At 43.6% G+C, this 21,721-nt stretch overlaps 2 protein-coding genes across 3 annotated transcripts; one reads left to right on the forward strand and one right to left on the reverse strand.

Annotated features, from left to right (window-relative positions):
- Window positions 1-4,350: 4,350 nt before the first annotated feature.
- Window positions 4,351-18,492, reverse strand: LOC139203501 (rasGAP-activating-like protein 1). Its single transcript, XM_070833288.1, has 21 exons — window positions 18,401-18,492; window positions 18,039-18,095; window positions 16,588-16,701; window positions 16,151-16,212; window positions 15,073-15,202; window positions 14,426-14,507; window positions 14,067-14,207; window positions 13,830-13,921; window positions 13,032-13,149; window positions 12,649-12,802; window positions 11,107-11,171; window positions 10,816-10,928; window positions 10,088-10,280; window positions 9,782-9,919; window positions 8,522-8,666; window positions 7,715-7,887; window positions 6,690-6,827; window positions 6,267-6,402; window positions 5,585-5,705; window positions 5,347-5,426; window positions 4,351-5,244 (listed from the first exon to the last, which is right to left on the reverse strand). Exons 1-21 carry the CDS (start codon window positions 18,463-18,465, stop codon window positions 5,096-5,098), a joined length of 2,466 nt encoding a protein of 821 aa, XP_070689389.1. The 5' UTR covers window positions 18,466-18,492; the 3' UTR covers window positions 4,351-5,095.
- A 530-nt stretch (window positions 18,493-19,022) lies between these two features.
- Window positions 19,023-21,070, forward strand: dgcr6 (DiGeorge syndrome critical region gene 6). Of its 2 annotated transcripts, XM_070834102.1 has the most exons (6): window positions 19,023-19,143; window positions 19,269-19,380; window positions 19,528-19,688; window positions 19,816-19,916; window positions 20,016-20,156; window positions 20,309-21,070. In XM_070834102.1, exons 2-6 carry the CDS (start codon window positions 19,277-19,279, stop codon window positions 20,384-20,386), a joined length of 585 nt encoding a protein of 194 aa, XP_070690203.1. In that variant the 5' UTR covers window positions 19,023-19,143; window positions 19,269-19,276; the 3' UTR covers window positions 20,387-21,070. The 2 variants fall into 2 exon arrangements, with proteins under 2 accessions (XP_070690203.1, XP_070690201.1); XM_070834100.1 differs by having other exon boundaries at window positions 19,023-19,380.
- Window positions 21,071-21,721: the final 651 nt, after the last annotated feature.

Consider the following 21,721-nt stretch of genomic DNA (forward strand, 5'->3'; position numbering starts at 1 on the left):
CATGCAAATGTTGGTCTAGTATGCATTTGGGTGGGAACTATTTTTTTGCTACGCTCTCCTCTTTCCCCCTCAGATTTTATGCCCGTGAGCTAAAGGCTTTGTGAAGGATCTTGGTGGAGATCTGGGGGTGTGTCTTTACTCTGAGATAAAAGATAACCCAGTGCTGCATAATTCTCCATGAATATATCTGATCAATTTTAATGAGCGGAGGTGATGATGTAAGGTTTATTGTGTGGGCACCCAGCTGTGAGCTTGATTTTTGGAGTGAATCATAGTCTTCCATGGCACTTTGAGGCAACAGTTTTGTTTAATCAGTTGTTTAATTTTTCGGAAAATGTCTTAAATTGCAACTGAATCTGTCTCTTTTTTTTAAGTTGATGTTTTTAAACTGGCTTGCAATGCTTTGAAATATATATATAAATATATAATATACATTTGCAGATGTGATATACCTTTAAATTCCAGCTCAATTTGAGTCGATGGTGTAAGTTTAATTTATTTTTATACTCTTCTATATAGAAAATATGAAAATACCGACTGGCCCACATATCTATATACAGGCACATGTTAACGTGAATACATAAAATCTGGCAAAGAGGAATTTGTCAGTATGTCAGGGACTGTTGAAATATGTACAACATGTTATGGACGTCTTATATTACAAGTAGTCTTAGCGTACGCTGCTGTCGTTACCTTAATGTAGAATGTGTATAGTTGATTCCCCCGTGGGACTCCAATAAATACAGTAAATGTGTCTTTATTATCGGTGGGGGAGCTTTAGCAGCATGACGATGGCCGCCCCCCCCTCCCCAAATGGGCCACTTCTTTTTGTACATGTCCAGAACATGGAAATGGATGCAGTCAGCAATCTTTGCTCAATTTGAAGGTGAAAACAGCACGCCTGGGTCAAATAGAAGCTACAAATAATTTGTCTTAGCTAACTGGAGCAGCGGATTTGTGGGATTAGCCTCAGTCAGCGTTACATTTTTTTAAAGCCCCTATAAACCTATTTTCTCAAGCATCTTCTAACTACGTCCCTGGTCTCTTAGTAGGTCTTATATGAACACACAATATTTCAATATTTCTCCCATAATTACAACAGTTTTGGTTATTTTACATGGGATTTGTTTGACGTTAGCTGTGGAATCTTGTAAAACTCGTCCTGAAAATTAGCTAAAGATGATTTTTCTGACTTAAGCTTTGTTTGCTGTTGCTTATTGTTACAGAGACACATTTAACATTTTAAACCAAGTTTTTCGGGGGCTTTGAGCTACTTTTTTGTGTATTCTGGGTTAAACTCCTGTCTGACACCTGCACAGGCTCAAACAAACCACTGAAAGTATTTGCTAGCGTGATTTTGACCCAGGTGTTGAAAATAGTCTTTGTCCATCTCAAGTTTTCTCCTTCACGACCTTTTTGACTCCCTTTATAAAATGGGACAGCAAGAGAGAATGCTTCCAATCTATCAGGGAATTTTTTCCACGTTGACTCGTTAACTAGAGAAATCCAAATGTTTGCTTCTTCGACTTTTTTCCTTTCCATGTGTCGGCCTTGTGGTATTAACGGTGCAGGCCCTTTAGACTTTTCAGGTGTGTACAGACTTATATGGGAATGATAAATAAATACGTGGGTTGGTATTTGTCTGATTAAGAGAGAGAGAGAGAGATGGTGTTTATGCAATTTACTATTTTTGAGATCTAATACATGATTTATGTGTAGCAGGAATGCAGATTTCTTGGTTTAAATGACAGTGGATGTTTTGTTTATGGGGTGCCTACCTCCAGGTTTCTAAACAAAGGGGTCGCAATCCGAGGACGTTCACATGCTGATGTATTAGAAAACATATATTTTTGATGTCTTTTTTTGAATGATGATTGTCTCTAAAAGAACTATTACATAACATTGCTGTATTACTCTTATTAAGATTCATTCCTTACTATTTTCCATTTGATTAGAGGTGGGATGAGGGGCCAGATGACTTTGTCCTAACGTATGAAGTATTTACAGTCGTCTCTCATGGCGTCCACTGCGAACTGTACTTCTCTCTCTAAACAATACCTTAACATTTTGTGCGCATATGCTGTATGTTTGTATCCGATTGTCCACGCGAGTGTGTGCGAATGCGTGCCCAGGTGTGTGTCTAGTAAACAAATCCTAGGTTCATGTCCTTTAAAGATACAGTAATGTTCTCCTAGAGGTGCATGTTAACCAAACTGTGAGCAAGTTTAATGACAATGCGTAGGTTCTTGCGTATGAAAACATCAAAGCTTCTTTAGAAATATCACCCAGGTCTTCTGGGGATTTAGCACTGTGGTTTTGCATCTTACTCCAGTTAGTTAAGAGGTTATTTTTCCTGGTTTTCCCCCTCTATTGGGTTTGATTTACACAGATGGGGATGAGACAGCGTTTGGCTGCTCTCCTCACTCTTCTGACGACGTGTGAAACATCGGAATGTTTTGCATTTTAAGTGCCCATTTTAATTGATATATTTCAAATCATGATTTCTGTGGTTTGATTCTTCTTAAGCAGTGTCCACATATTGCTATTTAATAAAAATGTTTCACAAAGACAAACAGAAATAAACTAAAAGCAAGATATTGAGAGACATTGATTAAACTATAAAGGGCTTCTTAATCTATCGGTCTTTATTGAATTGTGATGACCTTGTTGCATGTTTGTGTGTTTCTTGTGGAAAAATAAATGTGCCCCCGACATGGGGTAGTTTGTTTGACCTTTTTGTCACCTTGGCTCATCCTCCTTCTCCCCCCCCCACTTCGATGGCACGTCCTCCTTCATTTAGCTGCACCATTTCCTCCTCCCCGGGCAGCTCTCTACTCTACAGCCTCGTTATGAGGATATAAATGAGCTTTCCTGGAGCTGTGGACTGCCGCAGAAACAGTTCCCACTGGCAGTAAATTTGCTTTATGGTCATTTTCTGTCACTGGCTGCTGTATGTTGGTGCTGTGGTAAGCATGCAAAAGCGAGCCGCTCTCCGAGGCCTACAGGAGCTTAGCTTCCCCTTCAACACGCACCCCTCTTCCTCCCAGCACTGACCCAACAGCTCGGGGGTCAGTCTCCTCCTAGATCTGGTGCCCTGCCTCCTCTCATCGCTCACCTCTCGTGCCTAATGAGAGAGCTAGCAGGGAGCCTCGGCTGCATCACTGCTCTCATTAGCATTTAAATAAGGCCGCAAGGAGGAGCGGCTGCAACATTGTTTGTGTGGCATAATTTAACATCAGATTCTGACTCCTGTTGGACTGTACAGTCTGTGGTTATGGTGGTTTGATTAAATTATTCCTTTGAACAAAGGGATGGTGTGGTAACCAAGATACCGTGAGGCTGCTGCTCTGGGATGTGTCAGACACATAATGACATTTCCTATTATGTCATGAATGAATGTCATTGCCTGAGCTGAGTCAGACCTTCCACTTTAAAACCAACCATTAGAGGAATGGGCTAAAGACAGAAAAATGAGAGACTTCGTATAAATAATTTCTGCTCTTAATTCAACCCGATTTAAACACAAGAGAAGACAAAGTGGACGCTGGACTAATTAGCTGAAATAAGAGTTTACTCAATAATACAGATGTGTTTAGTTCACAGTAACAATCCACTTGGAGCAAACCATCATGGTGTATTTGCAAAATAAAGTACAGGCAATAGTGTTTTTCTTTTTTTCAAAATAAAAGCCCTCTTTCAGGGAATAATAACAACTTCACAAGCAACATCTGATGTTTACTCTAGATTTGAAATGATTTTGAGATGCTAATTTTGGAGCATAGCAAAATACCAAAGCACCTAACTAATAACTCTGTCTATGACTGTAGCCTATTGATTGTCATGTATACTACAATGTTACATCTAAGGCAGGAAGAATAGTTACTCCACACATAAATATTCCACAGTTCTTCCTCTAAAAAGGCAGACAGGCGCTACTGTAGCTGTACCAGAATATAATCTAAACAGCTCCAGAGACGAGCTGCCCTGCTGAGGCTATCGGAGAGATCGCACATCTGATCTCCATTACAATCACTGACCTTCTTTGTTTAAGGGAAAGACACTGAGCACTGCTCGCTCTACGGGAAATGGCTTTACAGCACGTCTGTGTTTGTGTGTCTCACAGATACACGATGGAAAAAGGGCTTCAAAATGTAATTTTTAAACGTTTCTAAAAACAAATTTGGCATTTCAAACATATCCGGACACGTGTGAGCCAAATGTAGTGGCACCAAAATCTGGAAAAAATGTAAACTTATCACATCAATTGTTGTCTCAGTTGTATTAAAGATTAATCTTTAGTGTGTATGGATGTTATGTTGTTAACGGGTAAATATCACCCTTGTGACATCGCTACAGGACATTTTAAATATGCAAATCACATCTCAACCAAATATTTAAGTTGACTGGCCATAGCACCAAAATAAAAGCACATTGTTTTGTATAAAGGGACCAAAGCAACAATTAAAATAATAATCATTTTGCTCACTGTACAGGCAGCGTCATACTGTGGCATGTGCACCATAAACTCATGGTGATTATGACCTATAATGTTAATGTCACTGCTACATTGCGACCACGGAGATAAATTGCCTCAATAAAATACAAAACGTTGATAAAAGCAATATCAAAACACCTTACGTTCAGGTACTGTAGGTTACATTACAACAAGCTTTTTGCATAAAAATGTGCGACCGAGGTCCTGTACAGTATCACAAAATATAAAAGCTTCTTTTCACATTTCACAACAAGTGGATGCAGGCCATGCAAGGGATTGCTTGCTTATCTACATAAAAAATACCAAGTCAGATCATGCTTCAGTGTCCCTTGGCCCCCTTTATCGTCAAGCATGATAATCTCTCCCCGGCGCTGTTGAAGTCGGTGGCACTCAGAGAATACAAAAAGATTCAAAGTGGCAGAACTCCCGCTGCTCTTTACAGTGGGAAATGTACTAAAAGGCTGGAAGAGGTTGCACCCTGTGGCCACTTTTTTTTTTGCTCCCAGACAATCGAAAGAGTGAATATCTGATGCTCACTCGAGTTGGTACGGGATGCTGGGCCCCACTTCAGGCATCGGTGGATCCCAGTCCGAGTGGAGTCTAGGGATTCAGAATGACACTCGTGGCGTCCTCCTTTTCTCTGCGCTGGAAGGTGGTGTGAGCCTGCTCCAGATCCTCTATCACCGCCAACAGCCGAGCAGCAACGCTCTGACCTGACTTCATTTGCTGAACATTGCACTCTGCGCCATCTATGAGACAGAAAGTGTTCGCTGCTGTCAAACACAAATAGTTCATCATGGTGACGACATTAAGTGCAATAACAAATACACCGTTTAGGCTGGCACAAGCACCTGGGTGAATGTCAGAGTTGATCTTCTTTTCTTTATTGCTGGACGTCTGATCAGCATCAGGGATCTCCAGATATTTTTTCCTGTGGTTAACACCCAGACACATTAATCGCACGAGTGTCACTTTAACATTTGATTGTAAGAGCAGCTGCAGCAGAGCAGTGTGCTCCTGTGTTGCAATATAGACCTCTAGTGTCCAAGAAATGAACTGCAGCCAGCTTGAGCATGATCTCTGACTAACCTGAATTTGTCTCTGCCCTGGAGAAGCTGCTTGTATATGGTCTGAGTCTCTACGTCGGGATCCAGTGGGTCACTCCAGTCACCCAGAGTCACAGCTGAGTGGGTTCTACTGCAGCCTGTAACTGAGAGCCATCCTGTTATTGAACACCGGTGGCTCCACACACAGACCTCACACAGGTAAAAACATAACACATCCATCAACTTGACAGTTTGGCGGAGGTTACATGGCACGACGAGTTTGTACATTATAAGCGCGGATAGCCCCGGTGACTGATAAAACCATTTAGTTGTTCACACGCGAAATGTAATCAGGTGTCTAAATGTAATTGATCAGAGAAAATCACAATTTCAGAGGTCGTTCTCCAGTCAAGCAACAAAAACATGGCAGTTACAAATTGAGGGTTTAGTCATTAAAAATGGATGGCCAGGAGCTCATTCGCTCTCGAAGCCAGCTACAAGTTAGTCAACCAGGAGTGAAGTAAGAAAGTGCCATGCTGTAAACTAGATGTGAGCCTGCGTGTTGATGGACCACACTGCTTTATGCTCCGGGATGCTGTTCACTATTCATATAAGCTCACAAACAGCGCAGTAAACATGGGTTAGATAGTTAAACTGCATCCTGAGTCCTTGTAGAAGGATTCTGAAGTTTGTGCAGCGTCAGAAGTGATAAAAGCAGGATTTACCAGCACGGTCGGCCTGCAGGCAGCAGGTCCACTTGCCACTGCGATGAGCCCCTGGGTGGAAAGAGGGCAGCATGCGCTCATTGTAGATGCTGACTTTCCTGATCGCAGACAGCCACTGGTTCAGCTCGTTCACGTTCTATTCAGACAAATAGCCACAAGTTTAGTGGTCCCTTTAAGTCATGTAGGAATCAAAGCAGGTGGAACTTTGCTAAAGTCATCAACTAGTAAGTATTAATTGATAAATCACTGTTATTTCTTTTTAACTAAAGTTAACACTCTCTCTTAAACTAACATATAAATCAAATGAATAATACAATTCTTTTGCTGTTTCCAATGAAAGCAACAGTCACCAGTGTTTTTTGTGGCAAACTGAAAAAGGTCATGATCTTAGTTGGTGACTGGCTGGTGTCAGTACCAAAGCACCTTGCACTGGATGTACATGGTGTGCAGCTGCCCGTCGTTGTCCTGGGTGATGACCTGCATTACATTCTGCTGCTGAAAGGCATTTTCATCCACCCTCTCCACGGCACACACACACTGAATAGGGATCGAGGAGCGCACCTGCAACAGTTCAGCCACAAACCACAACAACAATTAAGACAAGTGTGCACAGGCTGGTAATGATGGATCCTGATTTTGCCTGAGTCCAAACTTTAAGTGAGAGAAAGGTGGTCACAGAGCATATTAGTGGGGCAGTGTACTGAAATATTTTGCACACATTGGGTGAGGAGGAACAGTGCGAGGCGAGGAGGAAGTGAAGACGAGATCTGCATGGCAGCAAAGGCCACTTTAAAATGTAAATCAGCCACTTCCAATGGGAGCTCGCTTCACTGAGACTGGAGTGCTCCAACATGGAGGAAAAGGGCCCGGACATTGTCTGCAATCTGATTTGCAATGTTAGCATGAATATCCACAGCCTTCAATTACCACTCGCCTTTATTCCACTCACACAAAGCCGAGACTGGCTCAAAGAGAGAGCTTTTTACTGGGATGGAGAGAGCCTGCTCCTCTCTCGCTCCGTCTCCGGCTGGTGAATGAGACGAGATCATTATCACAAGGTTAGGCACCACATGGTAATAACGCTAATGAGGTTCTCCCAAGGAGATCAGCACAAATAGAATAAAGCAAGCGAGGGACGACTAAAATGTTTCACTCTTTCTAAGAGCCAAGTTGATAAATGTCCTTCAAAAGGTAGACACAGTGGCCGATTCATCATCAGCAGGCATATCAGCTCCTAACAATGGATGAGTCACTTCCACATGACTTTGATTCAAAGTTTACTCATCTATTTATACATCATTTATTTCATGATCCAGATGCAACAACAGAAGACAGATTTAACAGGGCTTTTAATGACAAAACAGAAACTGTGGCTGATTAAAGTGGATAGCAAAGTAGATAAACGGCAATATTTATTGGTGGCTTCAGTCTACTGGTTCAGTACCAACCTGCCAGTCAGGGGTCTTGGCGTAGGACAGCGTCTCACTGTTCAACCAGAAGTAGCGTTTCTTAAAGGCAAAGCGGGACAGCAGTTGGGGGCCCTCTGCCTTGTGTTTGTGGAGGTAGCCCTCTTTAACTGTGACCGAGGGCATGAATACAGCCCTCTGTGGCACCTCAGACACTGCAGGATGAAGATGAGAGAGGTTTAAATGCAGAGGAACACTTTGCAGTGCACATGTAACGGCATGCTCATCAGTAGTGACACAAGGTGGTGCTGTGACAATAAACAGAGAGTGTATTTATTGTTGCACTGCAGCGCAAGTCTTCATTTTCAGCACTTTGTTGTTGATGGCACCTCGGCCTCCTTCATCGTCACATGAAGGACAGCTTCAAAGAGGCGTGACAAGCGTCCTCTTCTGTCCAACAAATCCACCTGAAGAGCATTAAATGTCAAACTGGCCTTTAAGAGAAAGGAGTGGGTGTGATGTGCAGAAGGAGGCTGAAACACGATACATCAGAGGGGGAAGAGAACAGCCTCACTGACACATGACGGTAAGAAAGCAGCCAAGACATGTTGGGTAACCAGTGTGGCGTGTACGAGCGCCTGTGGCTTCTCACTCCAGCTCCCCGCCAGCTCGTTAACCATGTCATCTCTTTTCTAGGCTTCCCGCTAGTTATGAATATTTCACCGCTGAGCCACAGCATTGTTGCGCTTACTCCTGATATCAGCTGGGAGCTGCTAGGCTAGCAGCTGGTCCGGCCTGCTCTTCTTTTGAGTACAAGTTCAGTGGAGTGTTCACTATTTTCAGCCTTACCGGTGTCATGATCGATGTCAATCAACTTGTCCAGGAAGTCTTTGACGGAGGCCACGCTGCGTAGGATGATGGGATGAAGAGGCGCCATCCACTGCTCCTTCCCGTGACCCAGCTGAAGGCCCAGGTTCCCCACACTTTGTAATGCCTGCCGAGCACGAAGACACAATATCCACTCAGTACTCACATCTCCAGCACATCAAATCTCCAGTTGCTGACAGAACTCAGTGTGAGTGACTGCACATCTCAAAGTCGAGGATCAAAGGGGTCCCTGAGGCCAAGCATGCTGTGAGGCCTTTTGTCCGGCCCACACCTGGCCCAGGGCGAGGAGGAAGTCCCTCTCTACACCCCTCTCTGAAGCTGGGCTTTGAACCATAGACTGGTCGCAGCACACACAGAGGTAAAAATAGCCTGTTCCCTTTCTCTGTAGAGGACCCATGGCAACAGCACTTCAGCACCATGGACAGCAACCACAGAAGCCACACGTGGGAGAGCAACGAGTCTTACTTTTCTTCTGATACGTCACCACAGCACCCCTGTTTTTAATCATATCGGAGGTGCTTGTTTTAGTGACACTTGAGGGTCACTTCCATTCAAAAGCATGGTGAGCTCTCGCTCACGACCTATTAGAAATCTTTCTTGCCAGTCACAAGGAAATGTCTTTTGTATGGTGTCTTTCTTTTGCAATTCGATCTACTTCCACTTCCACTGAGTGAGGCACAATGTGAGGAGGTATTGTTCGGTTCGAGGTGTGATGACGAGCAATGGCACTTAAAAACCACTGCATACTTGCTGCACTTGGTATAGCAGACCACTGTGTGATGTGCTGCGTGTGATCTCGAGTTGTCACACATTTCTTCTTTTCCTGCCCTTGGGACTGCGTTTTAGGGCAAAGAAACAGCACATTTTGAGGGTATTATTGAGGGATTTATTCAGTGGAATGTCAACATATATTTATAGTTTACCGATTGTAAAAAGCTGAGGGGAGGACTGTGTGCTGTATCTGCTGTTATTGGCCATCAGCGCACACAAAAGCTCTGCTGCCCGTACACATCATATAAACATAACATGTTGCATTCTCGCATCATATTTGTTTCTTTTGCAAATTAACATTTCTCACAGTTCACAGACAGCATGTCTCATATCCAGTATGTCCACTGTGTGTTTACTGTTTGTTTTTTCTGCACTTGGGTGTGATGTCTGAGCATGAATTCATTATTCATGGCGGCGTCTGTGTGTGTACATCTGCGCTGTGGATCGTACCTTGGCCAGTAGTAGCAGCGTTCTGCTCGTGCGCGTATCGGCGTGCTGATCCCTCAGCTGGAACAGTTTAGGCGTGAGGATTGCAGGAGCGAAAAAACGCAGGAAAAAGAATCCACTGATGGCCAGATACTTCACATCCTGTAAAAGTGAAGCAAATTTGACAGGAAATGTAATGAGCCTGAGGGCTGTTTCTCAGAATAACAACTGTAGCTGAATATATAACGTAATGCTAATGTAATATGATTACATTTCAAACACACAAGCCCTCGAGCTGTTTTTCTTCTGTGCGTTTTGCTCCAGACTCACCTCGTTCTCGGGTTCAGCAAATTGCTCCTCCACCCTCTTGTGTAGCTGTTTGAAGGCCACTCTCATGACAGGAGGACACTGATCGACTGAGCCTACTATTGATTCAATGATGCTGGTTAAGTAGCTCTGCAGCATCTCCACGCTGCTGTCCCGCACCTCTGCCTCAGACACTGCACCCTTAAACGAAATTCGTCTTTGGAGAGAGGAAACACATTGTAAAGGACTGAGTCCCTGTGTCAGTAGCCAAATGAGTGCATACAGCACTAAGTAAGTAGCCGTTTTACACATAGATTTCACTGAATCGTGTGAAGGTGTCTGGAGAGAGAAACAGACGGGGAATGGAGACAACAAAGGTGATGGCAGGCAGATCTACTGTAGACATAAGAGCACGTTAGATCCTGGATCTCCCTCCATGTCAGAGATAGACATCTCTGGGGGCTCATAGCAGTTGCCAAGCAACAGCCTTCCCCCTTTTTACAGCCCTTTTTTTTTTTTTTTCTCACATTGATGCCTTCCTCTCAAGGGTGAAGTGTAAAGGAAGTGGGCAGTCTCCTGTGGCAGCTTTTCCATTAAACCATTTTAGCACATAGATTGCAAACAACACACATGAACCCCAAAATCCCCTCTTGTTATTTGTGGCTTAAGACAAGAATGCGTCGAGCACATGTGGGCTCTTCTTTAGGTCAGAATACAATCATGGTGTTTGGTAAGTTTTAGGTCCGTTTTACCTGGTGCGGTTCAGGTCGATCTTACATGGGTCCAGCTCAATATATTTCTTCTCATCAAAGATGCGGTTGATCATGGGCTTCAGCACCTCATGCAGATACAGCATCCCAACAGCCTGACAGCAAAAACAAGACCTTGTGTTCAAGATATCTCACCTGCGTCTACTCTTATCTAAATGTTTAAATATGCGTAGCTGGAAGAGTAATAAATGATTTCACTCACAGTAGACACAGAAAAATCTTTTTTTTTTGCAATTCTTTATAAAAAATAAAACAGCAAATACGTCAACTCACCTTCATGAATTGTTCCATGGCCTTGGAGGAAAGTGAGTTGGAGCGAAATAAAGTGTTTGGATCAGCTACAAGAGCAAACACAGAAAAGAGAATGATAAAATAGAGCATATAACACAGCACATTGTATTAAAGGGGGAGCAGTGGTGCAGCAGCTTGGACTTTAGATTTGAAGGAGAACAAGGAATGTGTCTGTAATGTGCTCTTTTGATTCGACATGGGCTGCGTGTCTTTCTGATCATGAGAGTTCTTTCAAGCGGGTTGCGTCCGATCGGGGACCTTTGCCGCATGTCGTTATTCTCCATCTCGCTCGCCTCTAATTTCCTGTTGTCTCTCTACTGTCGTCCGTCTAATGGAGACACACAATGCCCAAACGAATGCCTAAGAAAGAACACTAAGCTTGATGCATATCTGAGGGCAGAAAAAGGAAAAGGATCCCACTGCTGAATTAATAGCTCCTTAAGCTTTCTCTGAGGCCCTCATCAGGCACATAATCACGCTTGATGAAAATCTCTGAGACTGAAACATTGCGTCATTAACTTAATTGAAAACTGTTAATACAGTGTGTGGGTCCTCTGTCTGGTTCTGCCCTCGGTCTTGGTCTTTTGGCGTGCTTTCTACTCTGCTTGATGCACATTTATCACCCAAGAATTGATCCGCTTTAGAAACACAGAGCTCAGCGTCACAGCTGAGGGCGGACTGACCTTGCTGCACATCACTTTAAATCCTCAAAGGTGGTGATACTAAAATATCCATGGAGACAGGACTGGGTTGCCAGATAAAACATTTTGGTCATAAAGATCAGCATGTGTGCGGAAATGCTGGGATTTCATCGCAGCCCAGTCGGTGAACAGTGCATTTTTCCTTTTCTTTACCCCTGAGCACAACTTTAATGTCTGGCTGCTCACGCTGTCTATTCCTGATCAAGCAGTTACCGTTCGGATCATGTGGAGTTGCTATGGAAACATAGGCACTATGCTTATTATCTCAAACTAAACCGACAGAACCCAAAGACCAGAGCACAACCAGAGCGGAGGCAAAAACATGACTAATACAGACCGCAGAGAAGCCACGAAAAGACTGTTGGGTGAGTAAATAATTGGCATCGGGGAAGTAAATATAGTGCTGGTAGACTTGAACTGCCCACACACAGACCGGGAATGTAGTGTTCAGAGACCTTAATGTCAATTCAGAGTTAAATACAAGCAGCGCTCAGAAGGTCTCTGGAGAGTGGAGCAATACAGCAAACTGGCATGTCCCGAACTCTGACTAATACAAACACTGATGGAGATAAACTTGGGTCTTGCGCACACTGTTTTGAGCAAATTTATGTTGGTGATGCAAAAAATAAAATGATACTACTCTATCTGACAAGACTTCATAATAAATGCACCGTCGGCCATGAAATACAGACACGTGACATTATAAGTCGGATATTTAAACCTAAAAAAATTCTAAATTTAGTCATATACGACATCACACTGTGATAATGGCTCTAACAAACAATGATCTAATATTTCAAACCGCTCCGATGTTTAATCTTACTGGTGTGGTTGACCTCCCGGGTGTTAAGGTAATCCAGGAATGGCACCACCAGGCCCTGGCCCAGGTAGATCTTCACCAGGGTCATTGCCACATCCTGCCGACTCTCAACCGTGGTCACTTCCTCCAGCATGGTCAGAGCACTGCTGTCCTCCACCTGTTGGGAAGAGGACTCAGGTCATGGTGTGCTGCAGACATGGGCAAAGAGTTTTTCTGTCGCTTGACAGCCAGCACAGATTTAATGAAGCAGGAGGAGTCGAGGTGACTGAGGACCAGGTGGAGGGAAAACGCTGCAGAGAGAAAAGGTGGTGTGTGGAGCAGTCTCTCGACATTACATGCAGGTGAGCGAACGCATATCGGTGCTAAAGACAAATTGTGATGCAGACCTCTGTAGGGGAGATGACTGACTCCACCAGAAGGTGAATGAGAGGCTGATAGTAGACAGATGGCAAGATCCGATCCTCCACCAAGCGCACCTTCAGGCGCAGTGCTCCTAGCTTACCACTGACAACAGAAAAAAAAAAACACAGAATCAAAAAAAAGAGGAGATTTTCTACAACCTTCATCGTATAAACACTTGATTTTCTGTGGTTTGGTTTAAAAACTGCAGTATCATTAGAACTGGTTTTGTGTATGAAAGAAGAAAATGAAATCCAAAGAAAAAGTGAAAAAAGACACTGATGAAAGTGTAATTGCATACATTTGCTTTTTTGTTTTACAACATTTCTACATTCTTGTGGGGTCAAACACTGATAATATCAAATGTCAGCGAGGCACACCGCTTTCACAGACCCACAGTTGTAGCAGGTAGTCCCAGTGGTGAAAGTAGGTCTCTAACCAGCTTCTGCTCTGCAATGTGCTCCCCTCAATAAAAACCCTTTAGCTGCACGTCTAATGAACCTCTGAGATTCTCCCTACTCTGACACTATCCTTTAGCAGTTCACTCAGCTTTCTTTGTTCTAAAAATATCTCAAGGAACATATGCTGTCAGAGACCTGGCAACACACCTGTGAATGCTCATTTCAGTGCATGAAAGAAGGCACAGATGGGAACAAATACTTAAAACCACTGAATGCTGCTCAATTAGAGGCTTGAAAAGAATCCAAAAGCAAAATGCTCATCTCAGTTGTACAAACACAACAAACTCACCACATTGTACAAACAAGCACACCCATAATCCTCACCCAGCGTCAACCTCATTGTTTCCCAAGGGTAGCAAACGAAACCAGGCCTCTAACAGAGGTGTCTTGTGCAAGCAAGCAAAAGCGATTTCCACCTGTGGAAAGTAAGAACACACAAGGACACAATATAAGGACTAAAAACTACTGTGGGTGATACTGTACTGCACTTCCAGGTCAAGCACATTTTGCTGTGATCAGAACACTGAATATGCAAAATTATTATAATTACAGCACCCTCACCTTTCCCAGAAAGTCATTCTTGCCCACCATGTCCCAGTCCCAGACCTCCACGGTGACACTTCCCTCCTCACTCAGCTCCTCTGGGTCCAGCTCCAGTTCCAGAGTCTCTCCCCAGTGAGGGAAACGGGTCTTCTTGATAATCTAAGACCCAGCAGGTTGGGAGTGTTAGGAAAACCTGAAACCAGCAGATTACTCTGCACAATGCTTTTCATCACCTCAGCACTCTCATGTCTACAGTAATGTGAAATAAAGTGACAGACAGGCTCTCAGAGCACAGAGGAACAATAATCAATCACAATGGAAGAACCTTGGATTTCTGCTTCCAGTACATACTGTACATGCACACACACAGAGCTCACCGAGGTCTCTGCGCTGTGGTTGTTGAAAATAACTCTTGCAAATGGATCAGAGGTTCCAGAAATGTCTCTTGGAGCCAAGTCTCTGCGGGCATCACCAGACCAAAAGAAAACAGAGCTGATCAATACCCTAAAATGCCCCAACAAGCTTCCCATTAACTGCTCCGCAAACTGAATTAGCGAGCGAGGGTCGGCGAGGAAAAGCAGCACAAACCGCTACTTTCCACTTGACCTTATTCTTTCAAACTTAATTCACATTCATCCGAGCGCATCTGAGTAACACAGTGTCGGGCCCTGACTGACATGCTCATTAGTGCCCGGGCTGAGAGGCAGAGTAGCCTGGGATGCACAGATGGGGCAGCGAGTGGTGTGATGGTGGCAGTATGACTCAGGAGGGGAGTGTGGAGGCCTGCGGGGTGATGGTGGTGATGAAATCTCAGCACAGACGCAGTGACGGCACTGCCAGCTCCCGGCTACAGGAACTTAACTTCTGACTCATGATCGCTGTTATCATCTCAAAGCGACATGTAATATGATATACGACTACGTTTACGCATGCTTTTACAGTCTACCTACCCTTCTGGTCACTGTCTAGATGTTCATCACTTTGGGCTCATGTCCCGCACATTTTCACAGCACAGTTATGTTACCTGGCTTCAATGACTTGACACCGCAGGCTGATCTTCTCTGTATCTTTCAGCAGCTCCATGCTCAGGTGGATCTCTCCCTGGACCTCTTCATCGGGGTCGACCCTCGTCAGGTTCACCCAGCTATCCAGTCCTGACCGTACCACACAGAGGGATAGCGTTCGTTAAAGACTTAGAGCTGGATCAAGTACTTAGTTAATCAACAGAAAAATAATCAACAACTGTTTTCAGTTCTTAGTTGCATCTCTTCTTTGTCCAACTCATTAGAAAAGTATTGATGGGGGGAAAACTGGCAATTTAGTGGCATCATGTTGGGCTTTAAGACGTTGTCTAGGGCACCCTTTACTTCTTTCTGACACCATGTGTCTAATTAAATAACTAATTGATAATCTTCATGTATGTGAGTAACTACATATCTTGATAGTCGGGCATGAAATTATGTGTCAAATTCAACGCGTTCTGTTTTATTTTTTCAGAAATACCAGACATAAGCATGGGCACGATGTCAGGGCCAGATTCCTGTGAGGGAGTAACTGACTCAGTACCACCCTGTGGCAATGAATCACACGAGCGAAGGCCGTGCCAGGTGGCTACTCAAGAGAGAGGCATCAGTATGCAGCAAAACATAAGCAAGTAACACTGAGCGGTTAATATCAAACTACACCATCGTCACAACATATTCTAAAGGCCGTATGTCTGGCCAAGACTGTGTAGAAAGTGCTTGAATGAGAGAGCTAGATGTAAATGGTTGGAGGGTATTTGAAATCCTTTCACAGCACTGTGGGCCTTCCACACTAAAAGATGTTTTATAAGGCACAATAAAAAAAAAAGTTTATGCAGACGAGCGCCAGGAGAGCCATCGCAATAACAGATTCAACACTGTGAATGCTAATGTCGTTGCCGTAAATGTAAGCAAATCTAATTAAATGTGTGTGAGAGAACGCCGAGGAGCATTCCCAGTCTCTATCTAAAAACAGCACGTCTCTTAATTCACTCAGACCTTTGACTCGGTCATGGGACCGCCGTGTGTGTTTAACCTTCGGTCGTGCACCCATCCTGTTACAGAGTGGTGTAGTCATACCTTTAGCTGCAGATCCAATGGCATCTTTAGTCAGAGTTATTTTCCCAATAACATCATCGTGGCTGTGGATGAGGACAAAAGAAGAGGTTATCAGACAGAGAAGCGATTGGAAATGCAATCACAGTTGTTTGATCTAGCTGGAGTTAACTGGGGCTGAACTGGAAGGCAGATTGATTTGAGCAGTGGTCACGAGAAATGGAGGAAAAACAACCTTTAATCACTCAGTCTGGGCGACCATCTGACTGACCATGTTTGTTTATTCAAAGCTTGACGTTTTTCTTCCCAAAACCTTTAAACTGTTCACGAGGTTTTAACCAAAATACATGGAGTCCCGAGCCGAGTTAAGCAAACACTCATGGCTTTAGAGGACCACAAACCAACTGCCAGGCTCCAGTAATATGGACTCATTTTGAGGCGGCTTTGGAAGTCGGCGTTACCCGATCGTGTCTTCGTCCATCACATGAAAGGAGAGTGAATGGAAGCCCATCGGGAGGTGCAGTGTGTACTCTTCGCCCCAGAAAGGATTAAGGTTCTTCCACACTGTGGCAGTCCTGGAGAGAGAACAAACGCAGATCACATGAATACAGGCAACGATAGAAACCATTAGAGTGACTGCAGGAGTCAGAAATCAGTGTAACATGTGGCAGCAGTATAAGCCCTCACAGACTGAGACAGATTGTAGGCTTTTCTAGTATGATGCAGAAAATACTACGGTTTGGAATCCATGCAGGGCATCACAAGACAATTATGGCATAAGAAAGAGGACAAAACAAACTGCTTCACAAAACTACATTATTTTTTGTCACTTGTATCTAAATTGTGCTTTGAGATGGGTCAGAGACAATCACGGCTCAAGTTAAGTAAGCTTTCTGGATGTATCATGGCATAAGGGCTCTTAAGGGTTCTGCTGAAAGGACGAGCAGGGCTGTGTACAATGTCTGGTCAGAGTCGTAGCTTTAGTCTTTGATCAGCAGTTCCTGATTTTAATCTTTATTATTTTGCCAATTTTAGAGAGATTTAGAGATTCTTGTACAGCTGATGAGTTTAAAAAACATCTAAATAAATACATGAAAAACAGGGTTACATTCCTTAAAGAAAGGTATGTTTGGGTATCAGTGCCAATCATATATCATATTGTCAACAGGATCAAAACATTTCCTGCCACAGGGACAATTTTAGCGTCAGTTACGATAAACCCTTTTGTTTTGTAAGAGTCTACTGTACCCATTGTTTCCCACCACAATCTACCAGACACATCATCCATGAACATCACACTCGAGGAGTCAGTTGGCCAGTAACACCACAAGTACACGATAATTAGTATGAGTGTCTGCAGTGAATCACTGTGCCGTTTTCCCTCATGATGCCAGAGAGAACAATAGCCACTGAAGTCCCCTCCATGTTCTTGTTAGGGACCAAACAAACATTTTTTCACAGAAATCTGGCTTCCTGTCAAATAGCACAGCTTGACAGTAACATGCAGTAAAGCATAGCGGCTGGTGAAAATAACTTTGGAGCATTCGAATGCTACGACTACCAGGATGAAATCATCTGTACTTTTGCCCTCAAACACCTCTGAACTAGAAGTGCACTCTGCTCCCAGCATTCTCCTTGCCTGCACCAGGAGCTCCCTGCAATAATTGATGCGCCCTCTCCATGGTTACCTGCGGGTGTTTTAAAGGCCAGACCAGTATCAGGTTCTCTGTGTTGGAGGGGCCACGCTGTGGGCACCAACCACAACGATCATACACACTCCACCCTGGTTTACATGTGCATGTAGCAGGAGCGCAGCCAGAAAACCAACCCAATGCAAATATCCCAACTGTGATGAAGGATATTCAAATGTGAGCATTATGCAGGTATGCATTTACCATCAGAGAGAACTCACCTGGCCACAACTTCATTGTCAACTTTCACAATGCAGTATGGATCACTGGTTCCGGAGCTTAAGATGACAAAAAAAAAAAAACAAGATGTAAGAGCATGAGACATTAAAGCACAGCCGTTTGCCTGGTTAGTTTAATTTTCCGTTATCTTTACTTGTGCTGGGGTTTGTGTGAGTAGACCTGACTGTCTCACCTCTAATTCCCACAACTAGTTTACAAACTTACCAGGAGCTGGCGTTCAAAATGTAACCTAAACTTTTTTTTCTTACCTTATTCGAGAAGCTGTTAAACAATGCTGAGGCTGCATGTGCTCTGAGAGCTAGGACCTGAGCACAGAAGCACGCACCATTCACAAATTACTTACACGTCTTTGGCCGGGAGGTTCCTGCCCTCGACAATCCTAAAATAAAGAGATGTGTTTCTGGCCATTTTCAGTCGAGTGAGATATTAATCCAGTTCCTCCTGTGTTCCCATGCGCGCTCTTATAAATAGTGCTCTTCCCCTCCGCGAGTGAGTTTTCTTCATTTCATGGCACCTTCGGCGCGTGACGGCGCACAGCCCACCAGTGGCGCGCCACCCAGGCGCGCATCCAGCACAGTCACTTCAGCGGGGCGGACACGGTGCGTGGACACGGTGCGTGGACACGAGTGGACACAGTGTGGCCGTTTTTCACTGCTAGTCTCACACTATCTCTTTAAAGACACGGACCATTAAATACGTCGATTATCGAATAAACTTACTGCAGCACTAAATATTTGTTTTGCATTTTTTAATAATAATAATATGTAACAATAATATGTAACACCCATGACTGTATGGTCATATGTGGTCACACCTGGTAACAAGAAGCGTCCCTTCCTCACACATAAAACAGGTGTGATCTCTACTTTGTTTTAAGGCTCCACCTAGCGGGCATGTTGAGCTGCTGCGCGCGCCATTACAGACAGGCATATTGACGGGCACCTACTTCGGGGTCCTCCTCGCCGAAGTGAACAGAAGCTAACAACAGAACAAAAATATAACGTGAAAACAAACGTTTTTTTCCTTGTTAAATTGGTTTTAAAAATTCCCACGTTTTGTTGCAGTCACGAACATCATCAGATGAAGGTTGGTCTCCATTGGAAAGTCTAGTTGCTTTGTTTCTGAGGAGTTTTTACTGTAAAATAGTTAGGGTTAAATTAGCCCATGGCGCTATCTTAGCTAGCCTCTTGTTGCTGTGCTCTTCTCTCCAGTGAGGGAGATGGATGGTTATCCCGGAGTCACTGGCGGTGACTCTACTAAACAACAAGAAAGACACTACTACCTGTTATCTGAACTGCAGACCTTAGTCAAAGACCTACCGAGGTAATGTCACCTTACCTTCAGGGAAGACTTTTCTCACAGGATTCAGAGGACTGTAAATGTACCAGTAAATGCCTCAGCTTCATCTGTGGGAGGTTTAAAACTGCATCTTGGTGATTATTGTCTTGTATTGTTGATTTCCACGTCTAGCTCCTTCCAGCAGCGCCTGTCTTATAACACGCTCAGTGACCTGGCTCAAGCACTCATAGATGGGACGGTCTATGAAATTGTGCAGGGGCTCCTGGATATTCAGCACCTGACGGAGAAAAATCTGTACAACCAGAGGCAAAAGCTGCACTGTGAACACCAAGGTTAGTGCTCTCCTGAACCTGAACCTGAACCTGATCCTGGTAGCAGGCATTTGAGGAATTCCTGAAACACGCCCTCAGTGTGAGGTTCAAATTGAACATGTCAGTGTGATCCTCCCTTTCTGTGCAGCACTCAAACAAGATCTGGCACGAAAGCACAAAGACGCCCTGCAGTCATGCAAGTCTCACAACCTTGCGCTGCTCAAATCAAACCAACAAGCAGAACTAGAGGTAAAGCAGTGAAATGTAAATACCTCACATGACTAAAAGGGTCGTGGGTTATTTCCATGTGCTTTTTGGTTTTCTAATAGCTGTGTGTTGTGTTGTCAGGCTTTGGAAAGTCGCGTGCGAGAGGAACAAAAAATGATGGATAAGAAGATAGTCGCAGAGATGGATCAAAAAGTGATTGACCAGCAGAACACGCTGGAGAAAGCAGGAGTCCCTGGGTTTTACATCACCACCAACCCTCAGGTTAACATTTACTGTCTAATCGCTCTAGTTAGACACCACACTAACGCCCACATGGTGTGGGAGCGTAGAAGACATGAGATGCAGACAAACGTCCAGCAGATGGCAACATATGTCCTAACTAATTGCCCTTCAACTGCTGTGTGTTGTTTCAGGAGCTGACGATGCAGATGAACCTACTGGAGTTGATCCTCAAGCTTCAACAGAAGGAGTCCCAATCTGGAATCCTTTGAGAAAGAGGAGTGATTGTACCTAGTTTGGGGAGAAAAAGTGGCAATGGCCACTGACGGCATATGCTCACACTCCAGTAACTGCAAGATTCAACATGTGGCATCGTTCTCTTTTATATTTCCAGTGTAGGAAATGTTTGTCACTTGTTGTTGTGAGTGAAATATTCACCATGGAAAAACTGCAGGAGCTGGTTCTTGAGTGGGCGCGTAAGACATTTCCAGTCCTGGAAGAGAACAGTAGCAGGTTGTAACAATATAGATTATTCTTACATGCCCTGTCACACGTTGTGAAATTAGAAAGTTGTCGTGTTCCTTTAAAGACACATCATTTAAGCGGAGTATTGAGAGGGCAGAATCTGCCTGGAATTAAATAGAGGGTGAATATGTTGCTTAAGGACACCTGCAGGGATGTGGTCTCTCCAGAAAGGCCTCATGAGGCCTTTGGAAACCATTTGCGGGGAAAAGGACTGTTTTAATGTTGTGTGTGTGTGTGTGTGTGTACACAGAAACCCATCTCTGAGCAGCAGTAGTGTACTGATCTAAATTTTTTTTAATTTAAATTAGCGACTGGAAGCTTGAAAAAACAGGCCAAATACCACCAGCCTCGTGGTGTTAACGTCAAATGTGACGAGGTGTGATATGTGTCTCGCTCTGTTCAGAATAAACTTTATTGTTTATTTATTTGAACAGTATTGTGAAACATTTCCTACATATTTTTCTCATATTTTTGCTACTGTTGTTTATAATGTTTATCTGTTGAGCTTGTTTTAGTCGCTGCAGAGGTAACGGCTTCACATTTACATTTATTCTGTTAAAATGCCAGTGTTGGCTCATGTTTACTCTTCCACATGAATGAACAGCAAAAACATTAACCCATTTAATGACCACAACTACCATGGGCAGGAGCATTAAATATTAGTATGTAATTTTCCATTACATGAATATCTCTTTTCACAACAAGAAGTTTATGTTCTCGTGATCAGATATGTGTTTATTTCATCCCTCCTGGACAATCATTTATCTGTTAGATCCATCTGTGCCGCAACAAGTTCTTTATCGGCACAACACTAATAGTGAAGCAGTCTTTGGCAATGAAATTCTTAATTCTCAGGCTCCCTCCAACTGTGCTCCTATAGATACAGATAGACAAGTCTGTATAAAGAATAACTCAAGTGGAAGAAAATATATAGATATAGATATAAAAAAGTAGCAGCTAAAGGCAGCTGTAAGAATGATGGTAAGATGTGTAAACTTTAACAGCTTGTGCAGTAATGTGGTATCTATATATATATATATATACTGATATATATACATAAGAACTGCTTAGAGACGCATGCA

This window comes from Pempheris klunzingeri, chromosome 7, assembly GCF_042242105.1.
Source record: "Pempheris klunzingeri isolate RE-2024b chromosome 7, fPemKlu1.hap1, whole genome shotgun sequence".
Classification (NCBI taxonomy): domain Eukaryota; kingdom Metazoa; phylum Chordata; class Actinopteri; order Acropomatiformes; family Pempheridae; genus Pempheris; species Pempheris klunzingeri.